Source organism: Lycorma delicatula, chromosome 1 (assembly GCF_047948215.1).
Source record: "Lycorma delicatula isolate Av1 chromosome 1, ASM4794821v1, whole genome shotgun sequence".
NCBI lineage: Eukaryota > Metazoa > Arthropoda > Insecta > Hemiptera > Fulgoridae > Lycorma > Lycorma delicatula.
In genome coordinates, this window is record NC_134455.1 from 35,179,792 (window position 1) to 35,205,580 (window position 25,789).

At 30.9% G+C, this 25,789-nt stretch overlaps 1 protein-coding gene across 1 annotated transcript in view; it reads left to right on the forward strand.

Moving 5' to 3' along the window:
* LOC142317477 (xanthine dehydrogenase-like) overlaps positions 1 to 25,789 on the forward strand; it is a 152,709-nt gene that overhangs the window by 69,616 nt on the left and 57,304 nt on the right. Inside the window, exons 10-15 of the mRNA XM_075354045.1 lie at positions 2,183 to 2,311; positions 9,168 to 9,335; positions 13,559 to 13,724; positions 18,143 to 18,258; positions 22,167 to 22,262; positions 24,005 to 24,215. Coding sequence (XP_075210160.1) covers positions 2,183 to 2,311; positions 9,168 to 9,335; positions 13,559 to 13,724; positions 18,143 to 18,258; positions 22,167 to 22,262; positions 24,005 to 24,215 — 886 coding nt within the window. The remainder of the gene's footprint in view (positions 1 to 2,182; positions 2,312 to 9,167; positions 9,336 to 13,558; positions 13,725 to 18,142; positions 18,259 to 22,166; positions 22,263 to 24,004; positions 24,216 to 25,789) is intronic.

Sequence of the window (25,789 nt, forward strand, 5' to 3'; positions counted from 1 at the left end):
GATAACTGCATTACTATTGCTGCCCCATGTCTTAACTGAATATAATTATTATTTATTTTGATAGTTGAACCTTGATGAAGAATAAAATCATAAGTTAGTCTGTATTCACCACAAAACAAATACAGTTTTATTCCCATTTGTAACTTATTTTGTATGAATTGTTTAACTGAACATTTTCCTTTAAAAGGGACCATTTGTTCATCAACACGTACATTTTTCTCCATTTTAAGCTCAAGGGCACCCTTTCCTGATGGCATCGTAAAGTGGACGGACCTTCCAAAATTTGTCTTTGTTACCTTTCTCTTGACACACATTATCTACAAAGTGAATACAACATCTTAACTTATAAAATATATTTAACTGTATATTTTCACAAGCAAGTGGTATTGAAAATTTTGGTTCCCAGTACAAACGTTCACGAGGATAACTGAGATTGCCTATAAGCAAATGAATCGCAACAAATGCTTTTAATTTTAAACTGAAAATAAGTTTGTATGATATGCAATATCTTTCCATAATTCATCAGTAAAATAATTGCTAAAATAATAAACTGGACCTTTGAGTTCCTCATAGTGAACTTCCAGAGGTTCAAAAGTTGGTTCTGGAGCAGTGCAAAAATATAACATTATTTCCATTTAATGCAATTTGTTGGTATAAGATTTTCACCATCAAAAATAGATTTTTCTGATTGTGCTGCAGTTATACATGTATGCTCTACAGCATCTTCAAAAGTACTAGCAGAATGATCATCAACAGTGGTATTTATTGACATAGAAGGCAAACTATTGATGTTAATGGTTGTCTCAATTTCATCTTCACTCCCTACTTCATTATATATAGTTTTTGAATAGACATTGTAACTAATAATTTCTGGAGTATCAGCATCAACATTTTCTTCTCCAATTTCTGCAAGAAACACATCAAGATTATGCAATCACACATTAATCATAAAATAATAAGTTGACTGAAGGGACATTTGATCCATTGGCCAATTTTATAAAGTGAGGTTAACAATATTACTGACAGATATATTTTGGTCGAACTGAGAATGTACAAGACTACACTTCATTTACACTCAAACATATCATCCTCATTCATCCTCTGAAGTATTATTCGAACGGTAGTTACCGGCGGCTAAACAGGAAAAAGAAAGAAAAAATATATTTTACAAAAAAATGTACTGTTAAAAATATTTATCTCATCAAATTCACTTTCATCTTCTGAAAGTTCATAAGTCTCCACTTCCCAACATTTCTACCAACTCACAGTCATCACGAATGAACTTGTTTCAAAAATGGTTAGACACAACAGTAAATAAGCAATGCTACAGAAGTGATGATGGTTGAGTCAAGGCGTCCACTGTTGTAGACACAATTTTAGAAAGACTTTATCACAAAATAATAAATTTATTGAACTTATAATCGACTGAACATTATTAGAATTAATTCATTTTTAACCATACATTATTTTTTTAAAAATTTATTACAATTTTAAAAAATGAGATAGTTATCCTAAAATAAAAAAAAGCCTACAGTACCTTTAAAAAACTTATGATAAGGCATTTAAGGTTGAATAACTTGTTCTCTATGAATCCGATAAGAGTTCGGAGTATACAGTTGCACATTAAAAGGTTTGTTACTGGAATTGGTATTTCTAAAACAGCCTTCAAACAAAATTCATTTAAATTATAAGTGGTGAAACATGATATCCACTGTAGTGAACACAATGACCGAAAGGGTTAAGAATACAATAGTAAAGTGCAAATTTCAAGTACAAATATTACACTGTATTATAATAAGAAATTGTACAAATTTTAAATAGTAAACTACAAATAAATGTTGTAATATACAAGTACATAGTAAATAAATGTAAAATGAAAAAAAAAATTTTTTATTTAGTAAATGGAAAGGTGGTTAGGCTTTAAATGTTTTAAACAAAAAAACCTGTATATGAAATGAAACTAGTGAGCAGCAAATAATTAAAAAAACAAAAGTAAGCCTTCTGAATAATAAATTATTAATTGTGCAAAGAACTCAAGATACTATCTTTGGTTGTAATCAAAATAATCTTAATTATTGTACAGTTTTTCATTTATTACCAAGGATTGTACTACAATTCTATGAAGTATAAATTTTAATTAACAATATAAAATTATAGATAATATACAAGTCTTTTTTTTTAGATAATGCCAAGGACTCAAAATGCCCATGCCTACGTTAATGCTGGATTCATATTCAAAATTGATAAAAATGATAAATGTAAAGTACAAGAAAAACCACGAATTGTCTTTGGTGGCATAAATCCAAATTTTGTAAGTATAAATAATTTAAAAAAATGATATTTCTAGAAGTCATAAATAATTTCAATTACTTGTGGTTCACTAGAGATTGTTCAACAACACAATAGTTTACCAAAATCCTCATTATCCATGAATTTATTATGACACTATGATCTACCTAGTTGGGGTTAGAAGTACATGTACTTCAAACCGGAGTCGTTCAGAACAGTTAGAGTCATTCAGTCTGGAGTTTTCCTCTTTTTTTTCTATTATTGTCCTTTTCATAAAATTGGACCAATCTTTGTAATTTATAATCCATATGTTTGGCTTTTTATCACAGCTAAATTATGTTAAAAATTTGTTGCAAAACTCACATTATTTTTCATTTACATCTCAAAACATGTTCCAATTTGTGAGTCAAAGCATCATAGGACAATTTTCATATCAAAATAATACTTGATTATTAGTGGAATCAACTTATGACACATAATAAAAATGCAATAAACATATAAAAACATAACTGTACAAATGTACTCGGTAATAACATTAATTAAAATAAAACAAAACAGACTAGTTGAAGTGTATGCACACACACTTTTGCTGTCACAGTTGAAATTAATTTATTTTTATTTTCCTTTCTTGAATAAAATTAATTCATATACAAACAGTTAAATACACTCTGTTATGTATGAACTGTATGAGCAAAAGAAGGTAAATTAATTTTTGTTTAATGCTACTTGCCCAGTCTTTCTTATGGCTTTGACATACGTAAAGCATCTCAGATATAAACAGTACCAATCAGAATTACTTTTTCTCAGAGTAATGATAATTATAATACTCCTAGTTCCTTGATCTGAACAATTGATATTCACTTGTAAATTCATTGGTAGGATTGAATATATTTGTATTTCAGTGGGCTTGGCATGTTGATATTCAACAATTTATTTGGCCAGTGAAATGGCAATGAAAAACTGCTTTACTGCTTACTTTCCGTAGTAAGCTTGACATGGAATGACAGTCATTTTTTGTAATGGCTGTGCAATTTTCAAAAGAAATTCATGTCTCATGTTGGTTAACCTACAACTGCTTTGATTATGGTACTTAGCACACAATATATATTATGGATTACATAATGCTTTTATAAGTTTAAATAAACCTCATTTATCTCAGTTATGTTTCAATTATATGTTTGATAACTATGTTCTACACATTAATCTATTGTAAATTATGAATAGGAAAATAAAATGATTTGTTGAATCTGTAAGTTTTTGATTTATAATATTGTTATAACTGTTGTGTGATATTGACAATTCTTAAGATGGTACCTCTGAATATGGTATGATCTAATTTAATTATCAGAATCGTAATGAATGCTTACTAATGTAATTTGGAATCACCACCTAAACTTTAATATGTTAAAATCTAATATTACTAAAATTAAAATGAACTTCTTTAAAATTTTTAATTTTATATAATTGTAAATAACTATTTTTCTATTGCTTTTTACTTCATTATGCACTGCACTTTTATTAAAATTATGTCTGTATTTTGAAGTATATTTTGCTCTTGACCGATAATGACTGATATAAATGTGAGTTTTGCACAGTTTTATGACTGGAGAACATATAGGATTGAATAAAAACAATTGATTTAAATATACTATTAAGTAAAGAATTATAAAAGTTGTATATATTTTTAAGAATAATTTTCCTACAGAATGGTTTTATCTTATTCTTTTATACAATATAGTTTAATGACCACTAAAGATATCACAAGATCAATATACAACACTAATTGAAATGAATTTTTGTTCTTATTCATGTATTTTCTACATAAGTAAAGTAAAACATTTTATAAATTCATAAGTATACAAAACAATAATTTATGTAATGATAAACTGGACCAAGTATTTTTAATGTTTGTTTTTACTTAAGTTATAATTTAAACCTATTTTGCAACCTACCTAAGTTAGAGAAAGGTGCTGTGTTTTGCACAGAACTTCTAGCTGAAAAACTGTACCTAACCATTCATGGTTTGAACATTAATAAATTTTTACATAATTCTTCATTTTATCCAAAAAAGTTAGTGATCCTTTTTTATGTAAATGTTGAATATCTAAATTATTAATAGTTACAAATTTGTGATTTGTTTCTATGAGACTGGCTAAAAGATTGACTCAGGTAAAAGATGATTTAGTAATGCTTGAAAAGTTCAGATGCACAAGGTTTGATCTCTTAAGTTGTTATATGAACATCTAAATTTGTACCGCAGGGCTAGAGCGGTATGCCGTCGGGTCTTCTTGAACGCTAAGAGGAATTCATGGACGAAATAAGTGAACGTACTACTCCCACGTCTACTGTGTGGAAAAAAATCCATGCAATTTTCGGATCGCCAAACAATCTATTCTCGGTCTCATCGACGAAGGAGAACTCGTTTCATCATCTTCGGCTGTAGCAAATACTTTAGCACAATCTTTCCGCTCAGTGTCTCTCACTTCATCATATAGTAACGACTCTCACACGTACAAAGCACAGATAGAAATATTGGCGTTAAACATTGGTGATTCGGTTGGTGTATTGAACACTCCATTCCTATTTAAAGAATTGTTGCACGCACTTAAGAACTCACGTGACACTTCCCCTGCACCAGACAACGTTCGCCTTTGTATGCTTTCACACCTTCCTAACTCAGCACTACATCTTTTGGATATTTACAATGGTTTATTCTCCGAACAAGTCTTTCCGCCCAACTGGTCAGAGGCATTTATTATACCAGTACTAAAGCCTGGTAAAGACAAAACCGATCCCTCAAGCTACCGCCCTAATTCTTTAACAAGCGTGTTGTGTAAAATAATGGAGAGAATGGTAAACCGCAGGCTTACATGGTACTTGGAGAAACATGGCTGTCTTTCTTCGGAACAGTGTGGTTTCCGACAAGGACGATCTTCCATTGACCATTTAGTGTCAATGGAAACAACCATACAAAACGCCTTCCTGAACCGCCAACACCTCGTTGCTATCTTCTTCGATGTAAAAAAGGCGTACGACATAGCCTGGCGACGTGGTATTCTTAACACCATCAAGAGATGGGGAATGAACGGCAATATGCTTGCTTTTATCCGGCGATTCTTAAATCACAGAACGTTTCGTGTTCGTGTAGATGATTCACTTTCAGACAGTGTCGTCTCGGAAAATGGAGTACCTCAAGGTAGTGTATTAAGTACCACCTTGTTTTCTGTAGCCATAAACAGCATTACAATTGTGTACAGACTTCTGTCTCATGTTCTCTATTTATTGACGACTTTGTTATTTACACTGTGAGCCGCTCAATACCCACTGCAGAGCGACTGCTACAGAACACTATATTTTGCCTTGAGGCTTGGTCCAGAACTACTGGTTTCACATTTTCATCCGACAAAACGAAATGTGTAGTCTTTTCTCGGCTACGGAACCCTTCTATTCCGCAGGGTTTTTCTGAACAGAGAGCGTATTGCTCTCTCTACGTTAAGTTTCTAGGTTTGCTTTTTGATAGCCGTCTTACTTAGGTCAAACATTTAAAGGAATTGAGGAAAAAATGTTCCAAACTTTTAGATATGATGCGGGTCCTTAGTAACACCAATTGGGGAGCCGATCGGTCATGTATGTTACGTTTTTACTATTCCCTTGTTCGTTCCCGTTTAGATTATGGTTGTGTCGCCTACTCTTCAGCTCGTCAAACCATACTTAAAATGCTGGACGGTGTACATCAAGATTTTCTTCGGCTTGCCACAGGTGCGTTTAGATCAAGCCCTATCGCAAGCTTACTTGTAGACTGTGGCGAACCATCACTTTGGGATAGACGAGACCAGCTTTTTTTATCTTATTTTGCCCGTCTGAAAGGACAGCCAAATCACCCAGCTTTTGACCCAGTTCTTAGGAATCCTAATTTAAGGAAGTATGAGGACCGTCCACGCTGCACTGCTCCTGTGGGTGTCCGTACCCAACGTTTTCTGCAGCATATAAATGTTGACACTCCCTCGTTCTTTCCATCATGTCCGTGCTCATATCCTCCGTGGAGAATTAAGCTTGTAAATTTTACATTTGACCTAACAACATACGATAAACAATCAACATCACCTATTGTTTTCCGGCAAATGTTTTCAGTATATTCTCACCAAGACGAACCCAGACGCGGTGATATACACTGATGGGTCGAAACAAGACGGTATCGTTGGTTGTGCTTTTGTTGTCAATGAAAGGACTTATATGTTTGGCCTACCCGGTATTACGAGTGTGTTCACCGCTGAACTACTCGCTATAAATAGGTCTCTAAATAATATTAACCCTAAATATAAAAACATTCTTATTTGCAGTGACTCGTGTAGTGCTCTCCAGGCGTTAGAAAACTTTTATTCCAAACATCCTGTTGTCATTGAAATTTACAATGCAATCGCTGAGTTAGGTAATCGCAACACAGAAGTAACTTTTTGCTGAGTCCCTAGCCACCTAGGGATTCTAGGTAACGAAAGAGCAGATTATAATGCCAAAGAAGCGTGTAATTCAACCTCCTTTCACTACCCGAGTTACTACCTTTGATTTTATTAATCGTGTAAAACAATCACTGAGAGCAAGGTAGCAAAGTGACTGGGCGACTACCGTCGATAATAAACTCCGACGGATTAAAGATTCAGTGTTGCCATGAGGCTCTTCTTGCAGAAAATCTCGTCGTGAGGAAGTAGTCATCTGCCGGTTACGAATAGGACATACGAGTATCACACACGAATACCTAATGTCAGGAGAAGTCCCGCCCCTATGCACACGATGCAACTGCCGCATGACTGTGAACCACATTTTCGTGGACTGCATATGTTATGCGGCGTTGCGTCGTAAGTTTAATCTACCTAGAAACATCTTGTACAAAAATAACGAAATTTTGGATCGGATGTTTCTGTTTTTGCATAGTACCAGGTTACTTCAAAAAATTTAATATTATCATATATATTTTTATGCTAGGAGAGTTGTTGATAATTTTTAACCTTTACTTTAAATTTTAATTTTTTTGGTTCTATGTCTTTAATTTTATTATCAGAGAAGGGAGCCTTTTGCACAATCCATCGGAATTAGGTAAGTTTTATATAGTTTCTTTATTCGATTATTTTAACTTTTATATTTTAAAGACTTCGTCTGCGATATTAGTTTTGAGTTTTATTTTACCTTCTTCACTCTTGTTTTAATAAATTATTGTTATATGATTAATATTAATTTTACGCCTTATAAGTTTTATTATTTTGGAGTTATTTTACCCTTTTATTAATAAAATTCCGGGCGATGGTAACGCCCAGGCGTTTTTCGCCCACAAACAAAACAAAAAAAAAAAAACAAAAAAATTTCGTAGGATTCACATTTTCTGCTGTTAAAAATTCGATCGATCACTGCACTCTGTTTTAACCATGTTGACATATTAACCGTACTCAACTCCATTTTAACTGCTGCTGAAAACAAACCAGTAAATAGATTTCAATGCATTATTACAGGTCTGTAGAGGGGGATTTTGGCTACCATGTGCTGCCATGCCCAACTCGATAGTACCTTTTGTTTCCATGTAGCACGCTAGTGTGTAAAATGTATCAGCCGAGCCTCGTACTATAAGTTATATGGGGTTAGGACAACTTATATTATTTACTTTATCACAATATTTAATTTTAAAATTCACTTGAATGTTTTCAGTCTGAAATTACTTAATACAATAAATTTTATAAAATATTTAAACAATTTCAACATTATGTAATTCAAGGGTTGTTCAGAAAGTTTTCAGCCTGAAAAAGAAAACACATGATTTTCCAGAAAGTTTTTTTTCGTTTCAATGCAGACATCTTCCAATTCATTAGTCCATTGACTTTCCAACTTTTTAACAAAGGGCTCAGTATAATCCAGTTTGTTTAATTCTTTAAAATAAGCAGTTATTTCAGCTTTGAGCTCATAATTTGAAGTGACTCTTCATCCAGACAGCCATTTCTTCAGGTTTAGAAAGAGGAAATAATCACTGTGAGCCAAATCCAATGAATACGATCCATATGAAAACACTTCAAAGCATACGTAAAGTTTTGCAGCAACAACCTGAGATATTTGAGCAGGCATGTGCTGGTGAAAAAGCACTTTCTTTTTGGCCAGATGTGAACATTTAGTCTGAATAGCAGCCTGCAAATGATCCATTAGTGAAGCCTGATACTTCTCAGTGACAGTCCTGTCTTTTTCTAGGTAGTCTATGAACACTGCACTACAAGAATCCTAAAAACCCATAGCCATGACTTTTCTTGCAGATGAAACTGTATTTTCTACCTATAATACATTTTCACCTGCTTCCACCCACTGTTTGAACTACTGTTAGTCTCGAGTTGCAATGGTGAATCCATATTTCATTTGCTGTTAATAAAACATCAAAGAAACTCAATGGAACTGTGTTTAAATAAATCTAAACATCCTTGAGATGTGTTGAGTAAAATGCATTTTCAGGAAATATTTAACTAAGTTTTAAAATTAAATATGTGGATGAATACATGGCTACCAAATTACTTGTTTCAGCAAAAATATTTGGATTAAATAATAATAAAAGAAATTTACTTAAAGATAATCTTCCTAGAAGTTCTTCCCTTACATTGTGATTTAGTAAATATTTTGAAAGTCTTCAGAACTCTTGTTCAACTTTATTCTAAAATATAACTGATCTAATTTAAACTTAACTGTCAACCTTTTACAAAGGAAGAAAAATAAATGTTAACCCTATACATCGCCCTGACACATTCCATTTTGAAATTTTATACAATGTATTTATTTATTTTGTGTTTATTTACTTATTTTAGACAGGATGAGATTTCCTTTTATATGATTTCATTCTTTTCTTTGATGTAAAGGTTCATGCAAGTAGAACTGAAGAAATGGTTGTTGGAAAGCGACTACTTGATCCTAATGACTTGCAACAAGTGCTACAAGTTCTTTCCTCAGAACTTAACCCTGATCATGTTTTACCCGATGCATCTCCTGAATTTAGAAAAGGACTTGCTTTATCTCTTTTTTATAAGGTAAAATTTTAAGAATTTTAATTCAAAATTCATTATAAGAATTTTTCATTCACCAATGTTAAATAAAAGTCCTCATTTACATCCATATAAATGAGAAAGTTGTGTGAATGTGTCGTAGAAAATGAAATGTACATTATGTTTCATGTTCTAATATTTACAATAAGTGTACTAATATACTATTACCAGTATGTTTGTAGTAGATAACCATTTCTTTTTCTTTATAACCAAAGAATCTTACTTTGATTAAATAAGTAAGTTTACCCACCATAAAATGCTATTTAACTCTTCCACTTCGCTTACTTATGGTGTTAACACTATATACATAATAAGCAAGTTATAATGTAAATTAAAAGCTAAGTATATGGTGTTTTAATTGCCATGATTAGAGACTGGATTATATGCAACATAAAAAGCTTGAAATATGCATAATCATGAAAAATGTTTAAAATATGCATGTCAAATATGAAAAAGTGTCAAAATATGCATCTTTAAATAATAAAAAAATAGTAATTTTTAGTTTTTTTTATTTCAAAATCAACATACAGTTAGTAAGTAGTTGAATTTTTCACCAATGTTAAATAAAAGTCCTCATTTACATCCATATAAATGAGAAAGTTGTGTGAATGTGTCGTAGAAAATGAAATGTAATATATCGATAAATTCTATGATTAACAATTATTTAACATTTTGTTATTTTTGTATATGTAAACAGTCAGGTACTGTATTCCACATGTTCGGTAGTGAGACTGTTATCGATCAGTCAAAATATTTTTATAAGTGGAAAAGGATCAACATACAGTTACTAAGTAGTTGAATAATATATCGATAAATTCTATAATTAACAATTATTTAACATTTTGTTATTTTTGTATATGTGAACAGTCAGGTACTGTATTCCACATGTTCGGTAGTAAGACTGTTATCGATCAGTCAAAATATTTTTATAAGTGGAAAAGGATCGCTCTACATCCACTGAGGTAACTGGGCAGTATTTGAATTTGGGAGCTATGTTAGCACTTATTGTTTCTGGCAAAAGTTCACCTGTCCCATTAATAAAATTATCAATTTGACACAAAAGTTCAAAGCCTGGGATATTGTTAAAAATATTTTCAAATTTTTCTTTAAGATTACACGGTAATACCTTTGGTAATGGGGAGTTCATTTGGCGGAATTTATTCATTAACTGAGTAGATTCAGTCAACGCCAAACCTTGAGTTTCAAGCTTTTTAATACTCGCAGGTATGTGGGAAAAATAATCACAGCTACGTTTTTTTATACTAGAATCATTAATTTGTAAGTTATGAAGTTTTGTAAGTTTGTGAAGAGGAATATTACTTGTAAGGAATGCTTCACATAAAACAATGCTGTTTTTTTTTTTTTTTTTTTTTTGTTTGCCTTTGGACGTGAAATCAGTGCTACTTGCCGCTGTTAGAACTTGTCGTGGGCCTTCATTTTGCAATTCTGCGATATGAAGACTTGTCTTGACATACTGGTCTATTTCAAACTTTTTGTGCACGAAATATTTTTCTCGCAAACTCGACAATATAAAACATTTCCGTCGTATGTAAATATTCCAGGATAGGAATCACGAAGGACACTTTTTTTCGGGAGGTATGGTACACATTAAACTTTATACAAACAAATAAAAACTAAACCGATGCAATAAACGCGTCAACAATAAAATGCGTAATTTAATTGCCTAGTGGTAAGAGCGCTGCAGTAGGCATGCGCGACTCAGAACGTTATCGTCCGTCTTTGTCTCGCATGAGTTTGTGTTTTACTTCATAATAATATTATCCTACCAAAACAATAGACGCGCGGCCGATAAGTGCGCTGTAAGATCCTTACGGCTAATAGGTTTGCCCAGCTCAACGTAAGACTTCATTTTTTTCGGTGGGTACTCTACCGATAAATATTGTAAACATAGCGAAAATATGTATCATCACTTAAAATGTGCAATAACCGGTGAAAATGTGCTTAATATGCAAATGCATATAATCCAGTCTCTAGCCGTGAGCATACAAAGCAAAAGAGTTACATAGAACTTCATAAAGAGTTAAATAGAAACTTGCTTCCATTATCAAGATGAATTTTGAAGAATTTAGAAGCAGTTAAAAGTCAGATCAGAAAAATTTTATTTTAATATTACATTTTGGTAAAAAAATAAAAAATTAACTTTTCCTGTTCTCTAATAACACACTATTAATGTTCTCTAATGTTTTATTACTCATATATACTTTTAATTAATTATTCCATAAAATTACAGTTAATAAATTTTTATTGGTTTAAAATTATATTTTTGTTAAAAATATATATACTAAACCAAATTTATATTATAGTTTTAAAAATTCTTCTGCAGGACTGTTACTTGTTGCATATAATGAAATATAGTTGTTCATTAATTAAGCTAGTAATAGCTTAGTAGCATATTATAACGAGTAAACTAGCTTTATAGTTAAAGTTTACACTATATTAGAATTTCTATAAATAAATCTGTACTTTTCATATAATGTATTTTGGCTACAAATTACAATAAAATAAATAATATATTTTACAAAGAATGACTTATTTAGATTATTAATTTCCTGAAGAAGTTTTTTTAATTTTCTTTAATTAACTTAATTACTTATTAACTGTATTTAAAAAGAATGTTTGAATATATACCAGTTATTGCAATCAATTTATATTAATAAAATTGATTTTTTTATAATTTCGTAACAGTTCAAAGTTACAGTAATTAAACATTACTTTTTGTTATACCTGACAAATAATTACATAAACAACTAATAAAAAATGTAAGACATCAATCAAATAAATAAATTATTACATAAAATGATGAAGTTATTTTTATTACCTTTTATTGAAAGATTTTTTATTACTTTTTTATAAGATTTTTTAATGTGTAATTATTTTTTCATTTTTATTGAAAAATGAATTTTTTGAAAATATTTCATTGTATTACAATTAGATTAGGAGGTAGAGTGAGATGTGTAAATGAAGGTTATATTAAAAAGAATGCTTTATAGTGCTTTATCCATCATTGCACACCAGTAACTAATATTTTAAGATAATTTACTACTAAAGGTAGATAAATGAAAGAAATGATAATAACAGAATTTAAAATGTTATGATTGTGAAATACAATGCTACAGTAGTTTACTGTAAACTATATTAAAATAGTCACTTATTAAAATTTGTTATTTGTTTCATTTATTTGAAAATTTTTAATTAAAATATTTTAATTCTTACCCAGTATATTTATATTTTTGACTAATTCACAAATCTGAATTTATACAGATTTATACAAAAGGACTAAAAGAAGCAGACATACTTCAGGAAAGCACATTAACGTTTTAAAAAAGTTACTTTTAGAGATGTAACATGTATAGAAAAGGTTAAAAGTAGAGAACTTTTAACTTTACATTTCCAACCTCTTCAACCAGTGACCGACAGGTGATAATATCAGTTTTTTTGGAATTGAGTCCAGCTATATAAAAATGTTATGCATTTACGTATATTAATTTGATAGAATTGTTTAGTATAAACTAAATAAATAACTTAAGGAATGGTCAGGGAGCTACCAAAAATCTACATAAGTAATTTAATGAAACTTTCTGGTTTCTGTTAATGGTTAGTTATAATTGTACCATTTATTTTTATGATCGTCTTATGGAAAATAATGGATTGGCAGAGTTTTAAAAATATCAGTTGCTAATCCTAACAGAAATTGTATCATTTGATAAAAAGCTACAAATGTTTTTTTTTTTTTTCAATAAACAGCTCTTAAGCCTCACTTATCCAGATGGATGGAGTGGATGAGGAGGATTAATTAACTGCCTTAAAGGGATTCTCTAATTTAAATCCCTTTGATTACCTAAGGGGCATAGTAGAAGAAAATTTTACAAAATAAAAGTTAAATCAAGAGAAAAACATTAATCAACAAAAGTTTAAATTAAAAAAAAAATTTAATTTTATTTTATTTTAAAAAAATCTAATTTTAAATTTAAAATTAATTTTTTTAAATTAAATTTAAAATTTAAATTTAACAGCAGAGCCTCCTTTGACACTGTCACAAATTATCACCAGTGATAGTTTACTTCATTTTCTTATATGAAATTTTTTCTTTACTTTTCACATGTAGAATGGGTTCCTGAAGTATATTAATTTCCTCATGGGACAGACACTGAGTTTTATGCTAAAATAATTTTTTATATTTTCAACAGTTTGTTTTGAGCCTTTCACCAAATGAACTTAAACCTAGATTACGAAGTGGTGGAGAAATACTAGTTAGACCTATATCATCAGGACAACAAGATTTTCAGACTGATAAAAAGTTATGGCCACTCAATCAACCAGTGCAAAAACTTGAGGCGTTGAGGCAATGTTCAGGTAAAATAAATATTCATTTTTTCATACTTTTGTTTTGCACGATGATCTCAGATGTACTTTTAAAATTAATTCAAAGTAAATGCTCTTAAAAAAAATAATAAATTTTATTTTCTTGCTAACTATTAAGAGAATACTTTACACCCCTTTTATCTAGATTAGGGGAAAAAGTCCTATAGATCTCATGATTACCAAACAAATCTTAAATTTAAGATTATTTCAAAGTGGTGTTGTATTAAAAATTAAAAGATACAAAGAGTTTTTTGTAACACTTGATGAAAGAGAGGTATATAACTCTTATCACAAAATGAGGAATTGGATTAATACAAAAATTGTAATGATATTAAGAAATTTTTTTCTTAACATCTGAAGATGTTTTTCCAGATCTTATCAAATTATTCCTGCCACTAAAAATGAAGTATTATATTCATTTTTAAACAAGCTGAAAAAAGAGGAATTCAATACACATGTATAATTTTTAATACCTATTTTTTTAAATGTGTCTAGTTTTAATCCTTAAGCAGTGAACAAATTTTGATGACACTTTTCCTTTTTGTAGTGGAAGTTTCTCCATTGTAATTCTTTCCCACTTTACTTAATATTGCCTCTTCTAGTTAATTATCTACTTTTTAGCTTTACCATTTTGTTTTCAACAGGATATCTGTTGCAGTAGTTTATAGGCTTGAACCTATTATTTTTAAAGTAAATTCTAACTTTATACCTCATTCACATAGGAAGTCTGCATCTCATCTCTAAGAGTCTACATGTTCTCTTCTCTTTTTCTTGTAATTTCTTAAACTTATTCTTACTCTTGATCATAACTAAATTCCAGCCATTGTTCAGTATATTTGATACATTCCTGTATCTTCTGGTATCACCCATATATATCTTCTATTATTTTCAAAAATAAAAATATTATTTTCTTAATAATTTTTTTATTCCTGGGGTAAAGTGTAATTCCTCTTTTATTTATCTTACCCACTCAAATATTCACCAAATAGTTTTAATTCCTGTCATTATTTATTATGACATTCAAGTTAACCTTAATGTCAAATTCTCATCCCTTTTTTCATTCAACTTTATCATATATTTCTTTTAACACTTCTACTGAAAAAAATGCCATATAAATCTGCACTAATGAAGTAGGCTTAGCTTTCTAATCTACCCTGATTAAAATAATTTTTTCACTATCTTGCTTTTAATTATGCACTTTGACCTACTTTCTTATTCATTATTACACCTATTACTGCATTTCCACTTTTTATTGTGTGTTAATTGTCCTATAACACCCTGATCAAAAATCTTGCTACCTCATCTCATTAATTCCTGTATATCTAGGGTTTAGCTATCCATTCTTTTTTTTTTTGCCTTCAATCATTTGACTGGTTTGATGCAGCTCTCCCAGATTCTCTATCTAATGCTAGTCGTTTCATTTCAGTATACTCTCTACATCCTACATCCCTAACAATTTGTTTTACATATTCCAAACGTGGCCTGCTTACACAATTTTTCCCTTCTACCTGTCCTTCCAATATTAAAGCGACTATTCCAGGATGCCTTAGTATGTGGCCTATAAGTCTGTCTCTTCTTTTAACTATATTTTTCCAAATGCTTCTTTCTTCATCTATTTGCCGCAATACCTCTTCATTTGTCACTTTATCCACCCATCTGATTTTTAACATTCTCCTATAGCACCGCATTTCAAAAGCTTCTAATCTTTTCTTCTCAGATACTCCGATCGTCCAAGTTTCACTTCCATATAAAGCGACACTCCAAACATACACTTTCAAAAATCTTTTCCTGACATTTAAATTAATTTTTGATGTAAACAAATTATATTTCTTAGTGAAGACGTTTTGCTTTTGCTATTCGGCATTTTATATCTCTCCTGCTTCATCCATCTTTAGTAATTCTACTTCCCAAATAACAAAATTCTTCTACCTCCATAATCTTTTCTCCTCCTATTTTCACATTCAGTGGTCCATCTTTGTTATTTCTATTATATTTCATTACTTTTGTTTTGTTCTTGTTTATTTTCATGCGATAGTTCTTGCGTAGGACTTCATCTATGCCGTTCATTGTTTCTTCTAAATCCTTTTTACTCTCGGCTAGAATTACTATATCATCAGCAAATCGTAGCATCTTTATCTTTTCACCTTGTACTGTTACTCCGAATCTAAATTGTTCTTTATCATCATTAACTGCTAGTTCCATGTAAAGATTAAAAAGTAACGGAGATAGAGAACATCCTTGTCGGACTCCCTTTCTTATTACGGCTTCTTTCTTATGTTCTTCAATTGTTACTGTTGCTGTTTGGTTCCTGTACATGTTAACAATTGTTCTTCTATCTCTGTATTTGAACCCTAATTTTTTTTAAATGCTGAACATTTTATTCCAGTCTACGTTATCAAATGCCTTTTCTAGGTCTATAAACGCCAAGTATGTTGGTTTGTTTTTCTTTTATCTTCCTTCTACTATTAATCTGAGGCCTAAAATTGCTTCCCTTGTCCCTATACTTTTCCTGAAACCAAATTGGTCTTCTCCTAACACTTCCTCCACTCTCCTCTCAATTCTTCTGTATAGAATTCTAGTTAAGATTTTTGATGCATGACTAGTTAAACTAATTGTTCTGTATTCTTCACATTTATCTGCCCCTGCTTTCTTTAGTATCATTACTATAACACATTTTATAGCTATCCATTCCTGTTTTAAATTATCAACCATATTCTTTTAATTAAACTTCTAACATTCTATGTGCCAAGCACAAGTATGTCATGATTTTAATATTTTGTGATGATCTCCTCTTGAGCAGTTTTCTCACAGAAATAAAATTAAAAAAACTATTTTACTACCAGAATATTTTACCCAAGAGAAAGCCATCATAATTTTTTAAATAAAAAATAACAGGAATGAGGAAAACATTTCCTTACAACATTTAGTAGCAGTTCTCAGTCGCACTGTACTCAAAGCCTAAAATTGAAAAGCTAAAGCAGCTAAGTAGCATCTAAAGTACAGCTGCATGGTTCTCAAAAGCCAGGATGTGGTTTATCAGCTTTGTAGTTGATAAACCACACTATCCTTATTGCCTTTTGTGATATTTTTTTAGGAGTACTGTCTTCCTTAGATAATATCCTACCCCAACCCTCAGATTCTGTCATTACCTGACTGCAGGAACTTATTCAGATTGTTTCTTTTTCATTGCTAACCATCAAACTACAATAAGTACGATTAATATAGACAGGCACATGGTTACTTTATTTGAGCCATATTTTCATTTCACCCATCTACCAATTGACCTGTTACTCCACTTTAGCAGTTCCTATTGTGTTTAATTGCAGTTTAATTTGCAGTTTTAGTTGACCCTCTTTATGCTTCAAAATGTATTCCACCCATAACTTTAAATTCACATTCAACAACAAGAATAAAATGTTGCAACACTTGTTTTCAAAATTGAAATTTTAATAGTAAGGATTTCACTTTTGAAAACAAGTGTTGCATCATATATTTTTTAATCATTATATTATTTATTTTGCATGTTTCACATACTGACCATAACTGTGATAAAAAATCTATATAATCTAAAACAGTCAAAATGTTACTTTTGTGTTTTTTGTTTTACTGAAAAACCACTATAACAAGTTAATAAATATAAAGAAATATTGTTTAAATATTCTACTCATGGATAAAATAAAGAATTGGGCCATCATTATCCTGGGTGGATCAAGGGAAACCATGGTAAAACAATGATCAGTCAGTATCACAAAATATACAATTAATTATGAAATAAAAAATAAATAAATGTGGTTAAAGTTCAGAAATTAACACATTAAATGATACTAAACTTAATAAATATGATGATTTTAAATATGTAAACTAACCATAAAATTTAACAACAATTCAGAAAAAATTAATGAAAATCATTTGAGAACATGTTAAACAAAGATAAAGGAAATTCAGGGTGTTTTTTATTTAATTTTTTTAATTATATTATTTTCAGATTTATTGACAGAGTGATATCTAATATTTTTACATTTGTAAAAGAAAATCTTTTAATTTTATTGAAATAAATTGTTGGGAAGTTCTTTTAAATGAATCAGTAATTTATTAGGATGGCAATAAATATATAAGTTCCTTTTATGTTAACCAAAGTACTGTGTTATAAAAAGAAAACAGTTCTGTTGTCTGGTTTGATAGATGGATATCATAATTTTTTTTTAGTTATACATAACTGTTCTTTTTGCAAAGATTGCACATCTATAGATACAAAAATATTAAATTTCAATATAATTACACACACACACACGAGTGCGTGCGTGCGGGTTAACTTTTAGTATTTTTATACCTGTTTGGATCTACACCCCTATTACAACAGACTTTATGAGTAAGTAAACTGGCATGTGATAATATATTTTCTGTAATAGGTGAGGCACAATATACTGGAGATATTCCTAATGTTAATGGTGAATTGTATGGAGCATTGGTTATAGCTAAAAAAGGAACAGCTGCTTCTTTTACAGTTGATGTCAAAGATGCAATGGTAAGAATTAAAATAAAACTCAATATACTAATGTTAATAGAAAATATCACATATAGAAATAAAGAGTACTTGTAAAATATTTTAAATTGAATTAGTATTTTAATTATATAACACTATGTATTCATTTTATTTTATTTAGTATAATTTAAATCAATTTTATTTCACATTACACATGCTATTTCACAAAATAATTAAAAATTTTATTAATTAAATAATAATTTAAATTATTTCTCTATTACAATCTTTATATGTTTAATGAAGTAAATAAAAATTGCAACTCAAAATAGATACTGATAAATTACCATTAAAGAAGTTATAAACTCATTTCACATTGTTCAATACAGCAAGTAAGGTAAAACAAATTTTAGAGGATTGTCAAATGAACATGAAATGATATACTCTACTCCCCTGGGCCGGACCGACTTGATGGTATTACGCCACCCAGGGGAGTGTCCGTTACTCTAATAGGCCCTCCCCGCCTACTGGCTATATACCGGCATGGCAGGTCAGGCCTACCGGTGGCTCTTTTGAAATTTTTTATTCTCTATTATGTCCTCTATGGAGCCACATCATACCTACAAGTCGTGATGTGATCCCCGGAACTTTCATAATATTCTCTTGTCCCTACAGCACACCCCAAGGAGTCCTCAGCGGATCATTGAAACAGCACACCTAAGCATGCTGGCTCTCACCGCTGAGGCTGTCCACCCAACCTAACATACTAGAAACCCATACTTCTTTCATCTTCATTCTTCTGTTTTAGTACTGTCTTTATATAATCAGCGACCTTCCTCCAGTTCTCCTTACTGCTGAGCATGAAATCCATGGTTTCCTTCGGCGTTTTTCCATGAATACCCGCGTCATGATGAAATGATATACTGCAGTTTAACAAAAGACCTGGATTTTTTAAAAAATTTTCTGGTCGAATAATATATAAAACTATCAAACTTCCTCTTAATTTGAGTCACAAGGATTTCAGTATGGCATCATTTTACACTTGCACCAGAAATCAGGGCAAAATATTTTGCTAGCTGTAAATAAAAAAAAAACGGTCTCTGGACATATGCTTATAAGAACGTTTATGTTTATATTTTTTTATTTTTTTTTTTTATCTGAATTTTTACGGGCATCGACTGCTAAGGTCATTAGCCCTCGTCACATTCTTTAAAAGAAATTACTATCACCATCTGGATCGTCATATGTAAGGGTGTAAAGGGCCCTTACATTTTATTTAAAAACACAAACTACACAAAACATTAAGACACAAAAAAACAAGTACAACACACAACACTTACGGGGTGTAAAGGGCCCGGATATTAAAATTTGAGATAAGGTTCTCAAAAGACCATGAAATTAAAAATTCAAGCCGTCAATACCACATCCTTCTTTCTTTCTTCTACGAGTCTGGTTTATAGTTTGTTTGAGCACCCTCGGGGCGACCAGAACCGCCGTTGAGCAGTATATCAGTCGCGCCAGGGTGCCGTGGCAGTTGAATCCTTCTTATAAACAGGTTATAGGCATGCACCGCGCACACCCATAGCCTCGCGCCCTCAATCCACCCTTGAGGGTCCCCCATGCCATCATCGGACACACCCCGACTCACTGCTCTTGAATGCAGGTGAGCCAAAATGGCCTAGGCAAGAGGGCTACCTCCCGTCACTATACGTGCCACGCTTCGAGACTGCCTTATATATATATATATAAAACTACCGCTTAGAGATTCTTTTGTCACAGCTTTAAACTTTCATTTTATAGACTTTTAAGAAGTCCACTGGCGTATAAAAATGCAACTATATTTTCTTCATTTCCATTATCCAGATCAGCAGTAATATTATTTCTAAGACGGAACCTCTTTCTGAGGTCCTCATATATGGTACACTCTTCTATTAGATGCTTGATTGTCAGTGTTTTATTACAAAACACTGCACATTGGTCTCACTTCGCCGGTTAACAAATATGAATTTGTTAATCGCGTGTGACCGATTCTAAGTCTGGTCACCGCTACTTGTTCACGGCGAGTCAACTTAAAGTCGCTTTTACATTTATAAGGAGAAGTTTTTACTGAGTTTAATTTTGTATTTAAACTCCTCCATTCAGCATTCCACTTGTGTTTTACTATGTTTGTTAGACGGTTTTTAACATCTGCCACTCTTACAGGAAATGCATCCAAATCATCGCAGACTGTTGCCTTTCTGGCAGCTTCTTCTGCAATTTCATTACCTGTAATACCAGCATGTCCCGGAGTCCATACAAATACGCATCGCTGTCCTCGTTGATTTAGAACGTATATAATGGACAGGATGTTTGCAATTAGGACATCCTTAATGTTCTTGTTCCGAATTGCGACAAGTGCACTTAAAGAATCGGAACATATTAGCACTCTCTCTTCGCAATAGTGTTCAGTGTAGCGAAGAGCTTGCTGAATTGCAGTGAGTTCTGCCGTGTAGACACTGGCCACATCTGGCAGTTTCCAAAGGGGGCTTCTCCATTTACATATATTGAGCATCCAACACTATGTTCGGTTTTAGAACCGTCAGTATAAATTCTAATATGTTCTTCGCAACTACTGACTCTTGCTAAAAATTCCTGTTGGATGATCACTGCTGGTTTCTTTTTTATTTCTCCTTGAGAGAGATCCAACCTAGTATTTACCGCTGGCAAGAGCCATGGTGGTATTTCTATTATGGAAATTGCTAGTGTTTCTGGTATAGCAATTTCGTATTTCCTTCTTAATTCGTGGTACCTAATTCCGGCTGGTCTGGAATAGGTAGCACGATGTTCATATACTGCAGCCATAGGATGATTCGTAATCAATTTATTATTTATATGAGCAGGGAAAGCCCATACATTTGCTGCATATCTTAACAAAAGGATCTCTCTTCTATAATGTAGTGGCATTATTCCGGCTTCAGACATCAGACTAGCCGCCGGACTTGTGCGGAAAGCGCCTGTTGTATATCTTATTCCGCTATTATGAACTACGTCTAACTTTTTTAAATGCGACTTTCTAGCGGATGAATATACGATACATCCGTAGTCTAGTTTAGATTGAACCAATGCTTTATACAATCTCAATAATGTCTCTTTGTCTGAGCCCCAATTTAAGTTCGATAAACATTTTATAATGTTTAGGGCTATATTAATGTCCCTGATCAGCTCATGAAGTAGCCAAACAATTTTGAATTTCCTGTGTGTAATGAAGGTAATCCCAGAGCGCATAATTTGTGATCATAAATTCTTATAAACTAGTTCAATAATGTTAAAAAAAATCAAAATAATAAAGAAATTGATCTCACTTGCTGATATATAAATGCATGACAATATAACTGGAGTGTACTCTAAGAAAGATTAATAAAGTTCACAATTTTGCTTACATCACTGCTATATAATTACTTTTTATATGCTATAAAAAGTAGAAATATAAAGATGCAGCAGAAAAATAACAATTACACAGCTTCAAATAGATATCTAATAAATACCTGTACAAAATATTTGTATTGCTCACTCAAAACACAGATAGAAAGGTTAGATACAAAAGAGTTTACAGGAACAAAATTGTATAGAATAAACTTTCATTTAGTATGTAAATATATGGTAGATGAACTTACAAGAATTAAATATGTTTATGAAAAAAAACTGTAAATATAAAAAATAATTCTACCACATTTGTGCTTCATCCACTTTTCTATGGAAATTCTATTTTCTTCAGTTATCTCATTCTCATACAATTGTTTAGGCAATAGGGAAGAAAGGTAAAAGGTAATAGGGAAGAAAGCTGTAATTATTTGCAAAAAACAATAATTAACATTCCATAATTATTGAACAATTTTATACTCATTACAATTTTTTTTATATTGATCGATAACCATATTTTGCTTTATGAATACTACACTGAATTTTTTTTTCAGGCAGTACCTGGTGTTGTGGCATATTATTCTGCTAAAGATATTCCAGGAAGAAATACTTTTATGGTTGTAAATCAGTTTCCTTTTGTAGATGATCCAGTAAGTAGCTGTTCATTAAACATCCATATATTTCTCTCTCTCTTTCTCTCTTTATCTCTCTCTCTCTCTCTCTGTGTGTGTGTGTGTGCACATGTGTAAACTGATTTTGCTGCACTTGTGAACAAAGACAAGCTGTGTAAATAATACCTGCTGAATTCACATGGCAGCAGAGTGAACATTAACTCTGCTAAATCTGTGCTAAAAATGCATACTATTGTCAACAGTTAAACTGCTTATGAGTATTCTTTGGTACTTGCACAAAAGCTCAATAACATATAAATGAAAATTGAAGTGTAAGATCCAAGGCAACCATTTATTAACCAGACAGCAGAATGTATACTAGCTGGCTGAATGTTACACTACTTGCAGTACAATGTGATATGTATCCTCGATTGTCTTGTCCACTCTTATTAGATTCCCAGCCATGTTGCAGAGTTTACAATAAAATATTTACTTATCTAATCACTGACAGATGTTTTAATGTTCTGATTTAGTAGAAAGTCTATTGAAAAACCAGGCTCTAACTGCCTTGTTTAAATTTATAGGGTGGTGGTGGTTATTGTTACTATTTGTCTAGAGATAAAATGTTAATTTAGATTGTATTTATTTATTTTTTTAGTTTTCTTTGTTTGATTACTTGAAATTCTCTTTGAAATATAGTATCTATTACAATCTTTGTAATTCTGAAAATTTAATAATGGGTAGAAATGAATCATGTATAAATGTATACCCTCATGAAATATTATTTTTTATTTTCTTAATGTGTGTTGAGACACAACTCCTGATTCACTCGGCTCTGCACAATTCACTCGTCTCCATCTACACTAAATAAGCCGAATCTGCACTAGAATCAGTCAGTCTGTCTCTGTCTATCATTCTAAGACTCATTTGTGTGTGTTACAATGTATCTAATTCTAATATTATTCAGTCTAAATTAAGCATTCATCAATAAACATAAATATATATATATATATATATATATATATATATATATACAGTAAATTATATATTTTTGCAACAATGTAACAAATTCAACTTAATCTAAAATATGTTAATATGTAATGATCATTATAATTTATGAAAATACATTCTTTAAACGTAACTGAACAATGTATTTTATTTACTTTGATACATGAACCAGCAAGATCGATACATAGAGAAGATGAGTGAGTATCTTCTCCTAACCAACTGAGTATATTCCTAACCAAGTTATGGCACCAAAGTAGAATTTATTTGAACAATGTGTATGTTGCAATCTGTTTAACTAGTGAACAGTAAGCAACTTCCAAAGGCTAGATAAGGGTGATTGTGTGACATATAAATGAACTAGTCTTGTACAGACTCAGGAAGACCATTCCTGAGACGTAAGGTTAATTAAACCCCCACCACCAAAGTACATCAGTATCCACTGTCTACCATACAAATCTGTTTAAAAGTAACTAACATTTAGTAGGATTTGAAACTCAGAACCTTCGACTTCAAAAATCATCTGTTAAACAAAATATTTGTGTCAAGTTAACCATTAACCACCATGAAATATGATATTTTGACTTTCAACAGACATTAATGTATTGAGAGTGTAAAATTAAAAAAAAATGTATATATATATATATATACACGAGTATAAGTGTATGCCTGGAGCAAAAAAAAAAAAATATTATGAATATTTATCTAAATCACTACTACTTACAGAAACATTTTAAGTGTTTGTATAAGGCTTTTAATAATTAGCTTATTTACAGATATTTGCACAAGAAAAAATTTTATATGCTGGACAACCTCTTGGAATTATAATTGCTAAAACTCAAGATATAGCTAATTCAGCTGTGAAGAAGGTCAGAGTTCAATATTCAGGAATTTCAAAACCTGTGGTTAATTTCTTGGATGTAATTAAATCTAAAGATGAATCAAGAATAATACCTGGTGGAAAGATTGAACCCACTGCTCAAAAAAGTAATAAATTTACTTATTATTTTTGTTCTTTTAAATAACTAGTTGATGTAAATTATAATGCTTTGCATTCTCAGTCAGGGATCATTAAATTAGATTACTGATGTACCTTTTAAGTTAAATATTAGAAAAATTAAGGGCAAGTATTGAAGTTTTTGAATCAAATTAAATTTATCTAATGAATTAGAGAATACAATTATACTGGAATTACACAGTAAATAAATATATATTTCTTAAAAAGTATCAAGTATCAAAATCAAAGTTTGCTGAAATTATATAACATTGTGTCTGTGGCTCAGCAGATGTCCCCAATTTTGATTCAAATCAATATAATTTAAGAAAAATCTGATTTAATACAACATGGTTTCCTTGTCCGCCTATTAAATTACATATATATATTTTTTTAAAATGAAAAGTACATAAAATTTTATTTCATTAATAACTTCTGATATTTCTTCGCTTTTTTTTATTGTTATTATTAAATTATTATTATTATTATTGATTTTTTTTTTTACAATTAAAGGTCAATAATTATTAATAAATCAATACATTTAAATTAAAAAAAAAGTTAAAAAAAGAAAAGGAGATAAAGTTGGGATTTGAATCGATGAGCCTTCCTCTTGTAAAATCCAAATATTTCATAATTAAAATTTTATTTGGCTATAACTATGGAACAAATGACAATAATTACCACTTATGATACATCACTGAAAATCTCTCAATGAGGGCTTATTACTGCAATTAAGAAAAAGTCCAAAATCAACATTTTTTTTTGGATTTTGGGCTTTCAAGGACACTTTTAGCCCAGTCGATTGAAATCAAAATGGGAGGTGCACAACTAGATGTTACAAAATACATAAATCCAAAATTTCAGTATACCGCGGCTAGTCGTTTTTGAGTTATGCGAGATACATATGCACATACATACGTACATATGTCATGCTGAAACTAGTCAAAATGGATATTTCCGTTGAAATTTTGAAAACTTTTCTCCACTAATACAAACTGAAATTACTCATGTTTATAAGAAAATTGTAAATTAATTACCTAAAATTCTAGATTAATCACTAGGCTTTATAGAATTTGAATAACAATAATTAATTTTATATTTACATCCCATACCTACAGATATGATAAAAATGCAGCGAAAACAAAGTATTTAAAAAAAAGATATATCAAAATCACTTTTTTATATTAATTGCTCACCAATTCAATCTTCTTCCATTTCTCAGTTTCAAAAAATCATTATCAGTTTCTACGCTGTTTTCCATATAATCAGATAAACACTGTTAATCGTTACTGACATTAATGGTTAATGACTCAATGACATCTTCAATCAGTCCCTGAATAGTTCAGTATTTTTTTACACCTTTTTGATGAGACTGAAATTTCTTTGCCATACCTTTTCTCCAATTCTGGACGTTTTATTTTTGCCCAGGTAAATGACGATTCCAGATTTGTTGCCAGAAACATATTCTGAAATGCCATCCAGTTTTTTGTTCAATAAAAAATTAGTACAATTAAATTAAATTCTGGGTAATACAGAATAAGACAGATAATAGTATGCCCTTTTGCAT